General features: G+C 37.4%; 1 protein-coding gene and 1 long non-coding RNA gene across 5 annotated transcripts in view; one reads left to right on the top strand and one right to left on the bottom strand.

Moving 5' to 3' along the window:
- Nucleotides 1–21,975, top strand: part of cadm1a (cell adhesion molecule 1a) — a 396,597-nt gene that overhangs the window by 342,604 nt on the left and 32,018 nt on the right. For 2 of the 4 annotated variants that reach the window (XM_028031634.1, XM_028031635.1), the window contains exon 9: nt 11,848–11,940. The exons of the other annotated variants lie outside the window; for them this stretch is intronic. In XM_028031634.1, the coding sequence (XP_027887435.1) occupies nt 11,848–11,940 (93 nt within the window). The remainder of the gene's footprint in view (nt 1–11,847; nt 11,941–21,975) is intronic. 4 annotated transcript variants of the gene reach the window in all.
- Nucleotides 2,082–20,368, bottom strand: LOC114153237 (uncharacterized). Its single transcript, XR_003597295.1, has 3 exons — nt 20,326–20,368; nt 10,843–10,848; nt 2,082–2,092 (listed from the first exon to the last, which is right to left on the bottom strand). It is a non-coding gene; the product is annotated as an uncharacterized LOC114153237 (long non-coding RNA).

Genomic DNA, 21,975 nt, shown 5'->3' with positions numbered 1-21,975 from the left:
TTTTCATGAAACACGTAAATATTTTACTCATTTTGCTCCAAAATGTTGTCAGAATTGGATCAGGGAAAGGACCATTGCGGTTTAAAATGTTCTTATAGCAGCTCCAAATTTTGGATGAAAGGAAAAAATAAAATATGGGGGAAAAAAATGATTCTTGCACAATCTGACATGGAGCACAATCACAGCAGATTTGTCCGTTTTCAAAACGTCTCTGAAAATGAGGAAATGTTTCTCCTCTCTGTTTATAGAAAAGCTGAACCTAAATCATTTTTGAGGTCTGTCAGCTGCTTCAATCCCGAAACCGTTTCACAAACATGAAAAGAAATCCTGTCGGGCGTCGGGGAAACATTTTTTAGTTAAAAAACGTGTTGAGCTTCGGGTTTTTAATCATGTAAAATATCAGTAATACGTCAAAAGGCATCCGTTTATGTTGGTGTGAATCTGTTTGTCACCAATTACAGCAAACCTAGCGGCATTAAACAGCAGAAAGCAATCTTCCTCCTTAGTTTGCATGGAGATTGAATTTTGAAATCTGCTGCCGTCTCTCTGAGAAACAGAAACCCCAACGGTGCAGAAAGAGAGAGAGGAGCCACCATTAAAACCAGTTCAGACCCGCTTCCTCCCAGTATCCCTCGATGTTTCTCTACGCAGTCATTTAGGATCAAGTCAGACCCAACATTCGCTTGTGAAAGAGGAACAAAGATGCTGTTTTAAACTCTAATTTTAGTAAACGGGTAATCTATCGATTATTCTGATGATTAATCAAGTAATTGAATAAAAAATATGATAAAAGGATATTAGTAAATATCTTTATCAGCCCAAATTCTCGTATCTGTGCGTCCCTAACATTTACAGTAGTTCACTTTTTAAGTCAACCTGGAAACAAAATCTGAAATCATAAGATTAAAAAAAAATAAAAACACACAGAAATAATCAACCGTCCGAAACACATGGCCTAGTCAGGCATAATTTACTGGAGCTTCGAGGCGGAACATTTTAATAATCCAGGTCCATCGCTGCTGTTGGCAGATGTTGCCTGTGTGTCAGATTTATGGGCGTACCAGAAACAAGCAAATACAAAGGTTCTGTTTGGAACTTCTGGATACAGGAAAGAAGTAAAAACTAGATCAATTGTGTAAAAAACTGCGCGATTAAGAAATTGAAACGAACACAACAAAATAATTGCAAAGTTGGGATCGGTACGCTGACTATTGTTAAACGCAGCCTTGTGAAGGTAGAAAAAACAGTGGATAAGATCAGTTTCACACATGAGTATCGACCGATCATCGATCACGAAACGGTCAGTCAGTGCATACCTAAAAACGACCCTGTAGGGGAAAGAGCTACATCACCGTGCACAATGCCTAATAGTTGAGTCCACCAGACTAAAGCAACCCAAACAGTTCAGATTTTGTGCCTCAAAACATGATGTATGTTTTCAATTATTGCCCAGCACTTGAGCGCAGCCTCCACATTGATCTCCAGTGAGCGCCCAGCAGCAACTGCCTCCCAGCTCTCCCACCATGAGAACCAAAGTCCAGCGTCCAGGGCCAGCAGCTCGCTCTAATGCGTCTGATTCCAGACCGCTGTGACCCGCAGTGATGGAGAGCAGCCCCAGTCCGCCTGACACTAACAACGTTAACAGGGACGGAGGCTCAGTCTGCAGCTCTCACTGCATCTTTGCTTCGCAACAATCATCACAGTTTTCCTTTCAAACCAGGGAGAGAATCATCCTGAGGGGCCTGGGGAAGTTAACAGCCTCCCCGCTCCTTCAGCGCCGCAGCTTATTGCCCGACATCACAGCGTTTTCCTCTCAGTCACCTCCCCACTTACCGCGTCTCCATTTGAACCACCAGGCAGTTTGCTCTCAGTCGCTACTGTTCATCTCATAACAGCAGATGGAGCTGAAATTCAAACGTAGGGACGTGGAGAAAAGATTATCCAGGTGATTTTGGGTCGTCTGTCATTTTCCTTTAAAGTTGTTGACTAGAAGAAAATCTGGTACATTTATGTTCATTTTCCAAGAGTCGGATTTTTCGATGGTTTTTGTGCAGGAGAAAATACGTATATTCTATAGAGAATCGATTTTAGTCTGCTTACATTTTTGTAAAATTATATTTTGAATAATTCTTTGATATTTTTTATTAAAGAAAAAACAGCTAAGCTCACCTAAAACAAACATATTTAAATATAAAGTGAAGGAGTTTGATGTAGCATGGAACCTTACTGAATTGTTTTAAATACATTTTGTATTTGTTTACAATTTTTTTATTTAAACTGAATCTTTAGAACATTTGGTTTCTGAATTAAAAATAGTTTCTGAATTGAATCATAGGGGAAAAAATATTTTTTCCCTATGATTCAATTCATAGGAATGATTCACCATTCCTATGAATTGAATGATTCATAGGAATGATTCATGAAGCGCCAGAGTTTTGAGTCTGGCTCTTCGACTCAAAAATCAGAATTGAGTCGAAGCGCCAGACACTGAAAGATTCACATCTCTAATTGTTGCAGCATTTTTAAAAGACTTATGGCCAATAATCTGAGTTGGATTGTGCAGCAACCTGGATTGTACAAACTCTTTAATTTATTTCTATAAACAGAAATAAATATGGATATGTTTTAGCATAAATGCATTCATAGTGTCTAATTTTAAATGAACGGTGTCAGTGCAGAGAAGCTGCTGTTTGCTTCGGAGCAACACTTTAAAGACCAGGTCCTTTCTGACAAGGGCGTTGTGAATTGGAAAAGAGATTCAGTCTTTTATTTAATCAGAGTTTTCTGAAACACCGGAGTGTGAAAATGTCATTTCACTTCTTCATTCAGAGAACAAATTTACTGCCTAAAAACTGCTTTAAAGAAATGCAGAAACATTTTATATATATATATATATATATATATATATATATATATATATATATATATATATATATATATATATATACACAACAGACGTTTGTGACGCTACATTCCGGAGGTTTTAGAAACTGCTCATTTTCTATGGAGCTACATTGGGGCCATAAAGTTCGTTCAAAACAAAAAGAAATTGAAAGCAAAGAAGAAAAAGATTTGTAGGTCCGGCCTGATTGCAGAAGCGGCGTTTCTTTCAGTCGCGAGTGGGAACGTTTCCTGTCAGGTCGGGTCTCGGCGCTCCCCGCTGCCCGGCGCGACGCCTTGATTCATAACCCTCATCAGTAAACAAGGCCTGATGACTCAGCGGGGGGAAAAGCACATTTCCGTCACAATGTGAAAGTCGGTGAGATTTTACAGAGCTTTTTCTCCCGACCATCAGAGCCAGATCACCGGACCGTTTCTCAGAAGTCGCTGAGAACTTCTTGTTTTAATGGGATCAAACTGATCTTCCATCCAGCTTCCATCTGATCACTTTTTTATCTCCAAACTGGTCTGAGCAGTGGCGGTGGTCTGATGCGTTGAAAACATGCTACACCGGAGCGTAGCCTGAATACTGATCCATTACACCTGAAGGCAATCCTGCAATTTTAAATTTCGCTTCAGGCGGAGTTCTAAGAGGCTACACGGCCGTCCCTGGCTCCTGTTTGGATGTCCTGATTGGCTTTATAAAACAGCATAAACTATAATATTCCAAGAACTAACAAGTGTGAATTTGTCATTAGCTGTGAACATGTTTTTCCCTGAAGGAAGACGGTTTTTAAATCACGTAGAGCCGCTGTGCCCCCAGGGAAGATATTAACAACAGCTGCATTACTCTTGTTATCACCAGAATAAAACTTGGATGGAAAAAATATATATATTTGTGTTCATTTCAGAGAGAAGAAAAAAAACATGTTTTTAAAACATTGCCAGTTAGAGGAAATCGTGTAAAAAAAAAAAAAAAAGCGTAAAGTTCCCATCTGGATGTGAAAACAAACAGAAGAAACAGAAGATTTGTTCTTTTGTTCCTAGATGGTTTGGAAAAGTCTGGAATTACCTTTTATTTTCCAGGTCAGAATAATATGTTTCCTTCTAGTTTATGAAACACAAAATTTTACCAAGGCTCATGCAGAGATTTACGTTAAATTTCAAGCTTTGTCTCAGATTTACCACAGCACATTTTGATTTTAATATTTGACCCAACGTTACTTTAGTTTAGAAATGTAGCTTTACCAGCTGTTTGGAGTCTAAACTCTTTACAAATCAGGTTTAACTGATAATTTAGTTTTTTAAACTGCGTTTAAAATGTCAAACCGACCGCTGAAGCTGTTAGTTTTGCCATTAAAGTGAAATGTCGAGCTCTGAAATGCCAGTTTTAACGTTGTCTTGTTTCATTGTAGTTGGGCTTAAGATCTAATTAATACTCTAACAGGTTTGAGATAAATACTCAAAAGTGCAGAAAGTTATTTTAAAAAAAACAAATAGACTGTTGTATAAATTTAAAACGTTTTGAGATTTTGTTTTAGAAAATGTTTAAGAACCCAGTCAATAATAACAGAAAGGGTCTGTTCATGTCTCATGTCTCTGACCAAACATTTTCATGCATTAATGTTTGTGTCTTACAGAAAAAAACATTTACATTCATTTTTTTCCTTTCAGATTTATTTTTGATACAAAATAAACATTTAAAGTGGCTTCATTATCATTTATTGTCCAACAACAATAAACTTGGAGACAGAACAGAGATGAGTCACATCCATCCATCCATTTACTGCAACTCTCTCTCAACCCCAGTAAAGATGCTTATGGGCCTTAAAATAAATGGTTGTCATGGCGACTTAACGGTTGGCTTTGGAGGTGCCGCCCCAGGCAGTGGGACAGGGGATGGAGAGACCTTTCACCGGTCCTGGATCCACAACAGAACCAGCTACCATTCACCCTGACTCATAAAGTCAATCTGAAGTTGCTAAGCAACATCCAGTTGAAGCCATTACACTCTGTACCCATAATGCATTGCTGTAGTTTTACAGTAAAATCTACTGATGTCCTGCATGTTTTCTGACCAAAGCTCTCTCTTAGCTAAAATCAGCAGTAGTTAGCAATACTCACCAACTGAAACAATGATTAACACTGTTCCAAACAATCACTTCCTGAAAGGCAAACCATGCAGCGTTACAACCACATCATACTACCTGAAATATATCACAGGTAGGTGTGTAATAATAAATAAGACTCTGTTGAAGGTGAAATACTATGTTGTAGTACATGTTAATGCTAACTAGTTAAATCTAACGCGTTAGCTTCTGCGAAATACCATGTTGACGTAGCACTTTAGTGTTAGCTTCTGCTAAATGCCATGTTGATATAGCACTGTAGTGTTAGCTTCTGCTAAATACCATGTTGATATAGCACTTTAGTGTTAGCTTTTGGTAAATATGATGTTGGTGTATTGCTTTTTCCTTACCTTCTGATAAATATGATCTTGATATAATGCGTTAGCGCTAATGACTGCTAAATACCATGTTGATTTAGTGCTCTAGTGTTAACAGAGTAATGTTCTTCAGCATGACTAACTTTTGTGTTATCAGTAACTTTTCTGTTAATCCAAAATTGAAGTTCAAACCATGGTCATTATGGCCATCTTTATGCTTTTAACTGAAGAGATGAACAGAAGAACCTTCAGACACGTGGAAATTGTTCCCAAAGATGAAGCAGACTCATGTAACACCACAATCCTTAGATTTAGCCTCCATTTTTACTCAGATGTTGTTCTTCAGAAGCCATAACATCCTCATTCTGGCTCTTAACAAATTACGTAAAGTAATGTTGGTGCATGTAATTTTCATTCTGGCTTCCAGAAGATGTAATCTTGTATGTTTAAGACTAATGGAGATGGGCAGAACTCCCAGAGAAAACCAGATCTAGACCTGGGATTTATACCTACAGATAACGGTGCTGTTTGCTCAAATTATTTAAAACTAAAGCACAAAAATAGTTTCATTAACTAAAAGAGCAGCTTTTTCAGTCTGTTGTTGTTTCGACTGAAAGATGCAACGTGAAGCAAGGCTTCTGAACATCAGTGCACTTTTGTAAACATACAAAAACAGCAGGTCATTTTACCTTTTTTTGTCTCGATCTTTTGACAAAAAGCTACTCAGTGTGGAAAGAGGAGCCATTAGCCCGTTCTGTTGGGTGCCTTTTTATTTCTTTACTCAAGTAGAAAATAGAAGAGCAGCTATTTGTTAGCGAGTGCAGTTCTGCTCCTATATCTTTATGTGCAAGTTTATTTAGTTAATATCAATGATACGGGGGTCATTGTATTCATTTTAGTAAAGGAATATATTAAAATATTCATATTAATTTATATTACAGTAAATAAATCAACTTTTTTGCATATATTCTACAATTCTGGCTAAAACATTTTCCTTTCAGCATAACATTAAAGAGAGCTGAAATAATCCTTTATTCCACAGATGATGGTCTTGAGATCTTCATAAAACACTCATGATGAATTTATGATCCAGAAACCGCTGGTCTTAAGTTAATTATTCTATTTTGCTACTTTAGAAAGGCATTCACCCTCTTTAAAAATGCTTATAACTGCCTACTTGAATAGTTCAAACTCCAAATATTCCTTAAAATGCATTAATTTGCATAATGGAAACCGTGTTAGTGCTACCACAGAAGCTAACATGTACACTTTTCCTTGTCTCTGCTTTTGGGGATTCAGCCAATCACCACGACTAACAATAAATGCTGCTTCTGGATTGGCTGGTTTACAACGCATGGCCAATAGCGTGTCAAGTAGCATTGCATCAGAGTTTTTCTGTTTCCCAAGCTTCATTGTCTTTTGAATATTTTAGATCACAAAAAATCCATCAATAGCCAATTTTTCTTCAAATACGTTTATGTTCTACAGAAGAAAATGCAAACAACTTCTTTCACAACTTCTTCTGTTTGTTCATTGGCCCGATTAAAATTCATCTTGAGAAATTGAGCTCAATGGGAGAAATCCCACTGAAGAGAAATGTGAATCAGTAGGAGCTGCACAGGAAGCCAACGGCCAGGCTGGATGTTGTGAAAAATATTAAAAATTTTGCATAGTTCCTCACCACATTCATACATTGGGATAGCAAGTTTTACTATTATTTCCACCGTTTGTTCAATGAAAATAGTAATAAATATAAATTAATTTTATATGATTAAATACAGTTACTTTGTGCATCTTAGTGAACTAAATGAAGTAGCATATTACAAATGGTAATGTTTTTAAGGAGCAGTATTTTTGCATGTGAAGATTTGATTGTTGTGTCTTGACATCACTGCCATGCAAACTTAATTTCCATTGAACTTAAAATCACCCAAATTGGAATTACAAAAATCAATTCTCTTAATGGAAACAGGCTCATTTTGAAATAACTTTTTTCAATACAGTTTTTGTGCTAGGATGAGGTGTGTTTTTTGGCTGTTTTTAAATCAGCGTATTTCACAAAATAGCAATGGAGAAACTTTTTTTGCAACACACAAGTCATGTGATCAACAACCGGTTGTTGCTACTGGCAGAAACCACGAAGAAGAAGACTGGAAGTGGAAGGATTATGGCGCGGCATGTTTTTTTTTTTTGTTTGTTTGTTTTTGTTACTTATCGCGTAAGCAAACTTATTTACGTGTGATTTTAATTGCGTGTCTTATTCAGTAGAAACACCGCAATTGAAAAATTGTGTTTTCCCTACGTTAGCAGAACATCAAGAAAGTTTGCGCACATCTTAGGTAACTTCTCTCTTTGTTACGTAAGAAAAAAAGAAACAAAGAGTTCATCTGATCAACTAGATCCTGACTTCTCTTTTCTAAACATTTAACACACCAAGTCATGCACTCAACTAGACCTTAAAGTTAAGAAAACAACCTTAAAATAGAGCTTTTTACAGTGTGAGTGTATCATGTTTGCAATATTCACTTCGTAGCTCAGTGGGGTGATGACCCACCCACCTTCTGCAAATCACACAAAATGTCACACAGGCGTGGAAAAAGAGCTCACGCTGGTCTGGGTTTGCTTTTAAAAGTCATAAAAAACATGCAGTTTATTTTACTGTTGAGCAGAAATATTACTGCGGCTATGAAACCGGTTGGAGATGAGAGCCGGCTTAATTATCTGCAGTGTGTTGGTGTGAATTAACCTTTATGCTGTTGTCTGCAGCCTTGCATGAAAAGAAAATAAACAACAAAGTTCTCAACTTCTCTCTCTCAGAAAAAAAAACCCAATCTGTTTTCATTTCAATGAACTTTCTGCAACTTTTATTACTAAAACAGAATAAATTGGGGATTTATAGAGTTTGATGCAATTGCTGTTGTTAAAAAGTATGAGAAGTGGATTAATTGCAACTCAAAGAAATAAATAATAATTGTACAAAGTACAAAATATATGGAAATACCCATGTCAAGCCATGGCAGGAGTAAAACATGTTGGCTTTTATTTGTTAGCAAGGGGCAACTTGCTTTGGATTGGACTTGGAACCCATTTACAATTACTAGTTGTTCAAATTTCAATTTTTAGCTTTAAATATTTAGCATGAAGTCAAAGCTTAATGTAGGTCAGAACAATAAATCAATAATACATACTGTATATCCCGATTGATACATGATCAATATCAATAGCTAAAACATCTGATTCTATAATTTAACTGAAACTCTATATCAGGACTGCAAAGCATCCTGGGAGCTTTAGGCAAAGGAAAGGCTTTTACTTTGGGTTTTTTAAGCTAGGTCGGTGGCTTCAGCTAACTCACGCACTCTTTGGTTGCCTAGCAACCACCTCCTGGGTAACAAGCAGTTTTAAGTTCTCCGAACTTTGGTTACCTAGCAACAACCTGTTGAGTAACTTGAACAGCAGCAGTTTCAGGTTTCACCACCGTGTCTCATAACTGCTTAAAAACAGTGTAGTTAAGGTGTAGTGCAATATGTGCTTTATGTTAAATTAGTCTGTATACGTACATATGTATAGTAAACTTATTGTCAGTAAATTGGCTTCATAGAGTTAAGAATAAATCATGTATTTTATGTCATTTGCTTGTACTGGTGGGGTTTGTAATTGAAAGAAACAAAATGGTGGCCGGTGAAATGTCTCTACCAGCCACTGTGGCTGGTGGAGAAAAATTTTAACTTCAACTCCTGTTTAAAACATAAAACTAATCAATAATTTTTGATTATATACAGTATATATAATTTTTTTGGCCACACTGTCCGGACGTAGCTTGGTGAACCGTCCATTCATCTACCATGCAAAACTCAATACATTTCAGAAATTCAGCCTAATTTCTCCCAAATTTCAGGAAGGAACTGAGGTGAGACATTACTTTAAAGTAGTCATGGAGGTATTGAAGGTGGGCTTTCACTGTTACGTGTTCAAAACTTTCAGGTAAAATGAATTAAGGTATGGAGCACACATGGTGCCAAGATGTATTCTGAAGCAACAAAGAGCTTGTTTTCACTGTTATTCATAATGCTTACAGTGCAAAATGCCTCCCTAGTCATATGAATACACAATATTAGGGGTTAATGCAATTTAAACTCAGTGATATTACATTTCCGAAGCATTTGTTTTTGACACTCCTGCATTAGCTTCATTTTTCACCCTCTAACTGCTAAAGCCAACAGTTTTTCCATCTCATTGACTTTCCTCTCCTCCTGTCTCTGTCCCTACACATTTCCTCTCCTCACCTTCTTATAACACCTTATTTCATTAAAGTGTGGACTAGCTTTCCTCCTTATCAACAGCCACAAATTACTTTATTTTTTCTTTTTCCTCAGTCCATTCCCAGGCAATCAGAGCTGCATGGGAGGTCTCTAAGCAAGCAGCACCGCCGGCTGCTTCATATCAATGCAGCCCAGACACTTGGATGGGGAAAATGTCACTTTGATACCTCCCACTGGTCACTGTCAGGGTGGGGAGTCTAACCCGGCTAATGAAGTAAAAAGGAAAAGGCTGTGAGGGGAAAATGGTCTCCAGTCAGAATGTTTTGTTCATCAACCCTGCTTAAAGCTGCTTGTTTCATTTTCCTCACTTTTAATTTTCATCTTCTGTTTCCATGCAGTCATTTGATTATGTTTATACAAGTTTTTCCCTTCTAAGGAGAAACAAGCCTACATGTGTAGTTATTCACGAGGGCGGCTCAGTTTATTATTCAACATACAGTGGATCTAAACAGTGAACATGTCTGCCGTAAATCAACAGGTTTTTGTGACAAATAAGACCAAGGTGAGTCATGTTGAGACTTGGTCCACCTTAAATGAGACAAAATGTACCAACTGTAGTTTAATTAAACTAAAAAGTACTTTATTTATCCCAAAAGGAAATAAAATTTGTTAAACTCAAATGTGGGCCAGAATGATCTCCAGTAGCAGTCAGTCTCTGAAGAGGCCTCTGACTGAAGACTGTTAGGGTTTATTCACAGCAGTGGATCCCATTCAGGTCCTTCTGATCCACTGTGATCTCCCTGGAAAATGCAGCTTCACTGCAAAAACACAAAATCTCACCAAGTCATTTTATCTGGTTTTCTGTACAGGTATTTTAGTGCACTGGAAATATGACAAGATTAACTAATAAGTAACTTTTAGCAATAAGTAAGAGCTTGTTTGAAGTAAATAATTTCTTAATATTGATTTTAAAAGTACTGATTCCAATGCCAAATGTTTTCACTTATAACAAGCCATTTTTCCCATTTTATTCTTAAGCAGTTTTGAGACAAAACCTTAAAACCTTAAACTGCTGCTGTGCAACTTACTCTACTGGTTGTTGCTAGGTAACCAGAGTTCGTTCATTCCATCCACTTTGCTTAGCTAGCTGTGAGAGGTTGAGTGGCTAAAGCCTTCTTCTGCCTACATCTCCATGAATGCTGTGCGGTTCTGGATCTGAGTTCAGTGAATGTGTGATATATACTGTACATATACTGTATACTACTGGAAGTACTATCATATGTATTATCTGTTGGTACTGATCGTGTCATACATATTAGTGATTTGCTGTCCAGCTCTGCCTCCTAGCAGACATGTTTGTTTTTAAGCTGGATAAACTTCCAGTTCAAAGGTTTTAATGTCACAAAAACCTGAGATGTTGATGGATGTGTGCAGATCCTCTGTATGTTTGACTGTTATATTTCGTAACTTGCGTGGTGTAGTGATGTGACACCTCAGATGCTCTCGGTTCCTGCCTGGCGAGACGTTGCGCTGCAGTGCTTCACCCACCTCCACTGATAGGTATTTTCCTTTCGAACCTAAATAAAAGAAAGAACCACAGACAACGTATATGAATTTTACGTGGAGCTTTTGCAAAAGGAGAACGCTCTGCCAACTCTTCCTCCGAACAATTCGCAGAGCATTCTGATCGGCTCTCACGTGAGCTCCTGTTTTTATTGTCAAAGAAGAACAGGCAAGGGGGCAGTCAGGAAAAACAACAGAGGTCGTAAAGCTTCTAACCCAAACATCTAACAACCCAGTTCCAGATGTGATATCTGGTCAAAGGTCTGAGCCCGGTTCAAATCTCGGTCAGTACTGTCAGTAAAACAAAATACGACTGCTCACTAAATTAGTTACCTCCTAAGTGTTCTTGCAAAAGGATTTAAGGTCTGAGAAACTTAGTTTTATCTATTTCTCGTAAAGTTGAACAGACAGTAGTGACCTCCATACACACATACGAAAGAGAACACTTTAAACAGAAAATCACAATGACCTATAGGCTGAATGTGAACTCAAGTAAGAATAAAATGATAATACCAAAAAATCTCTAACATCCACCCTCTCACTCACAGCGCCACAGGCTGAGCCGCTGCACCTACATCAGCTGCAGACAGCATCGCCTCGCTCAGACTTTATCTTTATGGCTGTTGTTTTCATCTGCTCCCCTCCTCTCCTCCCCGTCCAGCCCTGTGTTTGACATGTATCTGTCCTCTCATCCAGATGCTCCCACCACCACCCCTAAACCCACCACAGCCACCATCACTACCACCTCCACCATCACCACCTCCACCCCGAACCCTGCAGCCAGTCAAGGTACTGTATCACCCTGTGCTTTTATGTTTTCCCTGCTCTGGATTTACCATTTCCTTCTGGATTTTTTTTTTTTCATTGCACTGTGGCACTTAGGCCTGACTGGTTACCAGTATCAGACTGGTTAGCAGAATCAGGTCATAACAGATGACAGGGAACTAGGGCCATGCCAAGAAAATAAAAATTTATATATATATATATATATATATATAAATATATATATATGAGAATAAAGTTATATATTATGAGTATAAAGTTGAACAAGAATAAAGTCTTAATTTTACTGAAATAAAGTCAAAATAATATGAAAATCGTCATATAGCAAGTATAAAGAAAAAAAAGAAAAAAAATCAACCAAAGTGGGTGGAGCCAATATACGCAAAGGGGCGTGGCCAAGTGTGGGGAAAGCACTGTTGCTAATTTATCCACTTTGTTTAACATCTTTTCAGACCTCATCTATTTTCAGCATTCAGGATTTTTGTTTGGCCATGAAAATCGAAAATACCAACATAACACTGTTAAAGTTGAAAATAAATAAAACTAAAATATTTAAATATTATTTTGTTTCCACAGCAGTGGGACTAGTTGCAAGTTAAAAAGATAAATTGAATACTTTTGCACATATTTGTGTTCATACTTTGATTCTGTGGTATTTTAATTAAGGATATCACACTGTAAGGATGCCTAGTGTCGGCCATATTCAGAGGCAGACTTCTTGAAGTTCTTATCACTTAACAAACTTCCTATTTCTGGTCTTTAACAGAAAATCTAAATTAGGCTCACATTATTTAACACAAGTGGAGAGAGTTCAGGAAAAGCAATTAGAGAATGAGACTGATACCAAGGCTAAGATCAGCTTCCATTTGTCAAGAAAAACCTGCTAATTTAAAGAACATTGAAACACTTTCTTCACACAAAATAAGTGGAATCCAACTAATTAACTTGCTAATATTGTTCCTCTTTATTCAGTATTTTGCTTACTTTGCATTGATGGAAGTTCAAAATGTAGGAAAGTTGTTATCCTGAAGATCTCTTAGCAGATACACGTCCACGCACACATAAACCAGGGTCAGGTAAGCGGAGTATTGATGCCTGATGCTGACCTGGAAAGGCGGAAGCCTGACTTCTAATCAAACGTTTAAGTTTCAAGGTGTACATACTTACACAACACCTGGTGCAACAAAAAAAAACGCAAAATACGGCACGATTTCTGCTCCAGGCCTGTCGAAGACGTCAACATTCTTCATATTGGCTATAAAAATATTAAATGTGGAGAGAAGAATCGGTTTTGTTGGCGTTTGGACGGCCATTGAGCCAGTCATAAATGACGAGTAATTACAGCGCTCCGAGGCTCAGAGTGACGTCGCCCCCTCATGTTTTTCACATTTTCTAAATGCATCTGTGTAAGGATGTGGGTGAGCGAGGAAATGAGAGGACCGCGAGACTTTTGTCTTGTTGCTCATTGTGTCAGAACAAGCTGGTGCTTTTAGGATGCAAAAAAATGTCTTATACTTCATTTATAATGCAAATATATGTTGTTGTTTTTTCAGGCCACCGATATTTACACATAAAACACAACCGAGAAGGTTAAATGCTTCAAATGCTCGTTAACATGCACTTTGTTCAGGAAGCTGCATTAAGTGCAGTGGATCCAATTCTGTAAAAGTTTCCTATTAAGGACGTTTTGCTCTCCAGCTGTTTGGCAGTAAAATGTCGCTGCTCGCCGCTGGAGTACGCAGAGAAAACATAGAAAAAATATGAGCGTGACGGCGTATGAACAACAAAACCAGTAAATTGTTACTGGTGCAGATAAATTATAAATAAATAAATAAAAATGTAATTAAAATGAATAATAAAATGTATTAATTGATTAATTATTAACAAATTAATTAATAATTTATTTGATCAAAAATGATCAAGCGTTCGCTAAAGGAATGCTGTTACATTTAAAGCAATAAATTGTTGATTTTCCTATTTTAAAAAGAAATTTCTTATTTATTTGAGTCTTTTAATGTATTTCTAATGTATAAAAAAAATGCTGAACTAGTTAAATAAAAAAATCTTATCTAATTAATCAATTGATCATCAGAATTGCTTTAAAAGATGGAAGACATTTGTTGCTTTTTAGGCAATAAAGTGTTGATTTTACTTATTTTAAAAGGAAACTACTTGTTATTATTTGGTTATTTGCATCATTCAATTTATTTCTAACCTAAAATGGGCTTAAGCGGTCAAATTAAAAATCTTATCCAGTTAATCGATTAATTGCCAGAAAATATCGATAGAATAATAAGTTAATAAAAGTATTATTAGCTGCAGCCATAGTGAGAATGGGGCTGCACAGTGGTAGCACTGTTGCCTTGCAGCAAGAAGGTCCTGGGTTCGATTCCCGGCCGGGGTCTTTCTGCATGGAGTTTGCATGTTCTCCCTGTGCATGCGTGGGTTCTCTCCGGGTACTCCGGCTTCCTCCCACAGTCCAAAAACATGACTGTCAGGTCAATTGGTTTCTCTAAATTCTCCCTAGGTGTGAGTGTGTGTGTGCATGGTTGTTTGTCCTGTATGTCTCTGTGTTGCCCTGCGACAGACTGGCGACCTGTCCAGGGTGAACCCCGCCTCTCGCCCGGAACGTAGCTGGAGATAGACACCAGCAACCCTCCCGACCCCATTAGGGACAAGGGTGAACAGAAAATGGATGGATGGATGGATGGATAGTGAGAATGTGTGGGGTTTTTTTTTCAAGCTTGGATCAAGAAACAACAGAAACTCAAACAATGTTTCAAATAAATCAATAAAGGTCCAGATTAATGTGACATTAATGCCCTCGGTGCGACCTGCTGGAACTGTACATTTTCCTGAAGAAAATGTTGGGTCAAACTCAGTGCTGGATTTGAAAAACAGAAAAGTGATGAGAGCAAACCAACAAATGAACATGAGCCCTCAGAAATTAGGCCACTCTTTAAAAAAAAAAAAACAAAAAATGCAGATTTTTTAGCGGCAGAACCCGGGGGGACGAGGCGGGTTTAAACTTTCAAAGGGTGGCAGATATAAAACATCGACTCTAAATCAGCCTGAGCTCCAAACGCAATCAAAGCTGCGCTGACGGAGCGCTCAATTGGAACGAATCTCACGAGGCTGGCAGAAATCACAGGCATTGTGCTTGATTATGCCATCTGATTGGATTAGAGGGAACGCGCATCCATGCAGGTTGCCTTGCAGATCGAGAGTCTGCGCTGGCGACTGGCTGATTAGAAATATCTGGATGATTAACGCCGAGTTCCCCGTAGGGCCGCACCTTTTCACCGCCCGTCACCAACAGTAACACTTCCTGCTGGGAACAGGAAGTAGATGCGTTTCAGTTACACTAAAGGAGATCAGAGGCTTTGAAAAGTTGGTAGAAATGCTGAGGAAATATAACAGATCTGTGTTCAGTTTACAAAATGGAGCATATCACCATGGCAACTGGAGTAGGGAAAACATCCATCTGGCCTTCAATCAATCTGTTGGTCCATCCATCCATTCATCCATTTATCCATTGGTCCAACATCCATCCATCTATGCATCCATTCATCCATTTATCCATCCATCCATTAGTCCAACATCCATCCATCCATCCTTCTGTAAATCCATCCATCCATCCATCCATCCATCCTTCCATTGGTCCAACATCCATCCAGCTATTCATTAATCCATTCACCCATACATCCATCCATCAATCGATTGTTCTGTCCATTTTTTGTAGGTTTCACATTTGATGCCTGATTACTGTAGAAACAAATGCAGTAAATTCATAATAAATTTTGTTTCTGCCTCAAAAGCTAAAACCTGAGTTATGCAGATAGAAGTTTGATCCCGAAAGATCTGGAGTGTTCTTGGTGTTCGATCTTTAGCTCACCACCAGGTTTACACAGAAATGACCAACTCGATCCATATGGAGAAGCACTGAAGTGTTTTTATTAGAATAGCCTTAAAATAAATACATTTTTAAAGCACTCATGATTTCACACTGGAAATAGTTTTTAATTACAAATATTTATGCATGAATGTTAGAAAGTACTTTACAAACTGTGAAGACGTCACCTGAACGTGAATTGTTGGACGTATAATTCTCTGTTTGAAGGCGTTTTCTAGTTGAACGCTGAATGTTTCCACCCAGATTGTGAAGAAACTCCAGCAGTAAAGCCTCAGCCGTGTTTTCATTGATAATCCCTGGAGATGCAGAGAATCTGGCAGGTTATTTCAGCCTCCCTGAGAGCTGGACTTCTCCTGATAAAGCCAACCTCACATCTGCACAGCCAATATTTTCATCCTGAAACGACAAACCGAAGCCGTCTGCCAGATGCCTTCTCTTCTCTTACTGCTTTCTCTCAGATGGAGAATTTCTAAATATCTGCTAACCAAAACCTCCTTGCACTTCAGTGAGAGCAAATTGCTGTAATCGCTACTAAAAAAGATTCTGTTCAGCTTCTGCAACTGCAGGACTTGTCAATAATTTCCTCTCACATTTGCTGTGATTTTTTCTACTTGTCACAACACCTTCAGGAGTTGCATTTCCTCTCCCTTTATGTCCACAGTTTCTTTTCACATATTCTATGCTATCTAAGTTTTTTTTTTTTTTCTGGCAGTGTAAAAGCAAAGGTTTTCCTTGAAAAGCTTTCTTATTGTGCGACTCCCTCTCTGGGGCAGCAACCTATTATATTGGCAGAAGTCGGGGCTGCAGAGGTCTTCGGAGGAATCCAAGCTGACTCTGAAATTGGTGAAAAAGTGCAGCCCTTTGTTGAAAAACGACCCACCCTCCCACCTATTCACTCCCCTCAACCATCCAAACAATATGACTAATAATCCCCCAAGTCAGAACAGTGCGATGAACAATTGTGCTTAATCCATGAATGGCCAAAACAAAAGAGTAATAAATGCATATGCGGTGAAAAGACAACAATCAGGCAGCAGGCTAGCTTTAATTGATGAAAGTCCATAAACGGGGCTGACAAGCAATTAATTTAACCCACAGCATAAACAGGACAATAATGCAGTGAAGGGAAGGGAAGAGAAACCAAAATTCATTATGTTTGTCAGCATCTTAAATTACACAAACACCATCTGGTGAAGCGATTTAGGAATTTTATGAATTTAGATTTGCTTCACCTCACTTTACCCGAGGTTTCGTCCCGACTTTCCTCGTTTTTAGTCCTCGGTTTTAAAATTGGATCCAGGCGGCGATCGATAGTAACACAATAAACGCCGTCATGAGACATGCAGCCCTCAGAGAGCATCAGTGAAATTGTAATGGCTGAAAGCACTTAGTCTGGAGTCCAGCACATCTTCTTAATGTACAGATGGACGACTGAAACTTCCAGAAATCAATAAAAAACAAAAACGGGCCTGAACATCAGCTGAAAACATTCAATTCAATTCAAATTCAGAAGTACGTTATTGATCCCGAAGGGTAATGAAACAATAATTAAATAAAGCATATATGATGTTATATTGTCAAGCTGATAATAAATTAAGTAAAGACTTAAAAGCTGAGCAAATCAAAATGGATAAATAAATATAAATAGAGGGAAAATTAGTAAAAAAAAAAAAAAAAAATAGGCATAATTGAGCATAACTGTAACCACTTGGTGGCAGCAAAGCTGATTACTCATTTTTCACTACATGAAGAAAATAACCAGCAACAATAGTGAAGTGAATTGCAAAAATAAATTTTGTTTGCAATATATACAACTAAATTGGGGACAAAAAAGGTTTTTTGTCACTTAAACCTGTCAAAATATCAGGTTTAAGTGATGCTAACTCCCACCTGCAGGAGGCAGTATTTCTACCATTCAACCTGACTTTATGTCAAGTTACAGTCTGTGATTGATGTGGCTAGAAACACAAAATCAAATTTGCTGCAAATATCGCAGGATTCCTTGCAAATAATCCCAAATCCGTCATTTTGTTCTAAAGAAAATCAAAATGTATAAAATTCACACAGATTGGAACAACCTCCTGGTTTCCTGAAGACAGGCAGGAAGCAGGTTTTCCTGTTACCGTGCATCAAAAATATCTGTGTGATATTTACACTTGTGATATCAACACTTTCATATTAATTATGTTGACATTCTATGCAACAGAACAGGATCCTTGACGAGTGTTTACCTCAGTGAGCTCGTTAGCTGCAGCCTTGAAAGGCAAAGAGGAGTTTTCTATTTAAAGATTCTGCCGTTGTGGTTTGTTGATCACACTTGAACAAACGCTGTACACCTGTTGCTCTCACTGTACGCTGTAATCATATTAATCCACCACAACTGACAACCTGCAGATCATTTACAGAGGACAGAAAACGTGCTTACCTGCCAGGTTTTCTGGAAAATCTGTCCTTACTTTGATCATTTCAAAGCATGTAATGTGACGTGTTGGGAGTCTTTTAGTTCAACTGAAACAAACACTAATCAATAAAAATGTGAAAATAAAACATGGTTTCCACCTTTAAGCTTAGCTGAAGTCTTGCAATGGTTGAAAATCGAAGGGAGAATTGAAACTTTTCAGCCAAAATTTGGGTCAAAGTTAACACATCAAACACTCTGCTTCTTTGTATGACATCACAGAGAAATCTGAAGAAATCAGCCAATCAGGAGCAGACTTCTTGATCATAAATCTGTCAGTTTCTCTGTCCATTGTGGTAGAACGCTGTACAATATGGCTAGAATTACTCAGAACTAATATTCTTCAAAGAATACATAACAGTTTAGGTATTATATCAAATTATAATTATCTTAAGAACTTTTCCTAGAAAATAATTTTATTTTATGTATATATTAAACATTTACAATCATATTCTGTAGGAGAGTTTTCTATTACCCTGAACACTATTTTAAAAGTGGAAAAGCAACTTTTTCTTTTTTCTTGCTGTTGGAGAAATGTTGTACTCAGCCGTTTGCATTTCCTGGGGTCCAAGCCCCCTTGTCCTTAAAACCTAGTGACGCCCCTGTGGCTGATGAAACAAAGTACATAGCAAAACATTATTATTATGAGAAGCTTGAGGAAGGAGACCCAAATATTTGGTTATCAGAGCAGATTTAAAGAAAGTAATAAAATATTCTCTCTATATTTTCATATTTAGCAAATAGAGATATAATTAAGTTTATTTTACCAGGCCTAAAACAGGATAAGTTTAGTCTGACAGGCAGTGAGAAATCAAAATGGATAACAAAATAAATGTAAAACTATTTTTGTGCTGATAATATTGTAATCCGTCTGCCTTCAAATAGTTGGTTTTTCATATTTGGTATGAAAAATGGTTGGTGGGTATTTTTCTTTCCTTTTTTCTTCTCGTGTACAATTTCTTTTTGCCTCCTGCCAAGTGTTTTGTTGTTTTTGTTAGTCTTTCTGCTTGATTCAGATGATAACTCGTTAAAAGCGTAACCAGGCATGAGCTTTGTAAATTATCTACGGCGCAGAGGGTTTGTGTTTTTATTTCACACCATTTATATACCATTTACAAACCCTTAAACTGTACTTTAGTGCTTTTATCGTCAACACCGTTCGCATTATCTCTACAAAACATCAAAGCTCTGTTAATGTTTGCATTCCTGTTTCCTGCTGAAGAATAAATGAAAGCATAAAAAGGAGAGGAGGCGGAGGAGTTTTTATCGTTGAATTAATAGAAGAAATCATCTAAAAAACATGGATGTTTGTGGGAACCTTGAGTAAAAATAACCTTTTTATTTCTCCAGAAAAAGAAAAAACATAAATAAATTCAGTTGCACACAGCAAGACACAACCTTTTAATTATTAAATTGGCTACAACATTATTTCTAGAGATGAATTCAGACTTTCGAGGCATCAGCAATGCGATTATCAATGTCAGCCAAGCTAGCATCTAGAACATTGTTAGCTAGCAGCTAACACTGTTCACAGATGCAGCTAACAGTTTCAGCTGTATTAATTCAACATAAATCAATTCAAGATAAATCTACATATGTATAAACATATAACCTTTTAACATTGCTAAATTGTGTACAACTATTTCAAGAGATAAATTCAGGCATCAGAAAGGCGACTAGCAACTAAGCTAACAGCTGGAGAGTTGTTAACTAACTGCTAACACCGTTATTAGTTACGGCTAACAGCTAACTGTTCACAGTGTTAGCTGTTTTACTTCAATATAGATTATTTAGACTTCTTCATTTATTATATAATGAAGAAATCTGAATTTCACAATTTCAAGTAAAGAAAAACAGACTGAGTTTCAGGAAGACAGGAAGTGGTTGGAGGACGATGGTGCAGCAGGTTTTGTTTAGTGACTCATTGTGTGAACAAACATAGTTAGATGTGATTTTAATTGAGTTTCTTATTTAAAACACCACAATTACAAAATTGAGTTTTTCCGACAAACGCGAAAACTTGACAAAGTTTTGTTCGCGTTTGTAATGGAAACGCAGCTACTGTTAAACCAGCAGTCTTCTTCATGATTATTCATGTTTTTGGGAAGCCAGAGTACCTGGAGAAAACCATGTTTACTGAAATAAATAAACTTTTTCAGTGACACAACTGTTTACTCTGGAAAAAAAAACCTTTGTGTTTGTGTTTGGTTTGTTGATGGACTTTCTGAAAATGCCTGGGAAACACCAGGTTTTCACCGGAGCAGCCAATAAATCCTGTAATTACTGTTTCTGTGCTGCTGTTGATCAAACAGAAAACTCTGCATCACCTCCAGTATCATCTGACATTGTTCTCTATGTAAATGTTAATGGATTCAGGGAGAGTAAAGGTGAACTCTGCCTCTGCTGCAGCACCAGTGAATGGGATTTGTCTCAGTTTCATTGACAGAATCTTCCCTAAAGGCAAACCAGTCGATGCATCTGGTTTCACGTGTTGCAGCTGGATCTTACTGGTTTATGGCAGCATCTTTTGTCTCAAAGCGTTTTGGAGATTAGAAATCAACAGTAACAGTTTGAAACTAATAAACTGATTTTAAAGTGCATATGAATGATCTTTTAATGATTTTGCATAACAACTTTGATATACTGTATATTGCAATACATGCAATAAATGTTGGTGATATGAACTGTAAAAAAAAAAAATTTGTACTTTGTGTTCATCGCAAACTTTAGCTGCAGATATTGAGGGACGAAAATTAAATAATGTAATTATTTCCATCTAAACAACGAGGTTTTGTTGAAGAAGCTGTTTCTCGTCTGAAACAAATAATTGAAGTTTCATCTTGCTGTTATTAAATTCATATTAACAGTAATAATTTGGGTTATCTTATTTCATAAGAGAAAAAATGCGGTTCAAAGTCATATTTTCACCATGTTATTCTTTTATTTATCAATGTCAGTTTCAACCTAAATATTTAGTTAAGCTGATTATTTAACGAAATGTATTTTTTATCATCTATGCTCCCACTTTCTGAAGCCCTGGTGGTCAACCAGGGGACTGCAGCCCCCACTTTGAAAAGCACTAAATTTAAATGAAATGTTTTTCAGAGAAGATTTTTTTTTCTTTTTTTATCCCTCCAGGGGGTCTTTTGTGGGCTCCATTGTCCCTTATATGACAGCAGGTTGACAGGAAACGGGGAAGGAAAGGAGGGAAGACATGCGGCAAATGTCGTCAGGTCCGGGAGTCGAACCCGCGACGGTCGCGACGAGGACTGAAGGCCTCCAAATACGGGTCGCGCTAACCACTACGCCACCACGGCACGCCCCAGAGAAGATTTTTGTCTCAACTCCGCCGCAGCACATTTTCCTCACAAACGAAGCACCATATAAAGTGAAATAAGCAGCCAATACTGGAATGAAATAGAAATAACCAACAAAACTTTTATTTAAAGGTTTAATAAATTAATTTGTGGAGTTATTAGGAGAGTTTTAAAGAGTTAAATGTAGCCGTGAGGATCATGAAAGTGTTTAAGGGGAACTTTTGCAAGCTCTAGTTAAAAGTTTTCTTCTATTTATTCTTATTTTCTTTGTTTTTGGCCATTTTTCTTATCATTCTTGCCTTAAAGCTGCAGTATGTAACTTTCATACAGAATATGTTTTTAAATACTTATGA

Source organism: Xiphophorus couchianus, chromosome 11, assembly GCF_001444195.1.
Source record: "Xiphophorus couchianus chromosome 11, X_couchianus-1.0, whole genome shotgun sequence".
In the NCBI taxonomy this organism is placed as follows: Eukaryota; Metazoa; Chordata; class Actinopteri; order Cyprinodontiformes; family Poeciliidae; genus Xiphophorus; species Xiphophorus couchianus.
Note: the sequence above shows the minus strand (reverse complement) of the source record. Positions and strands in the feature narration are given on the sequence as shown.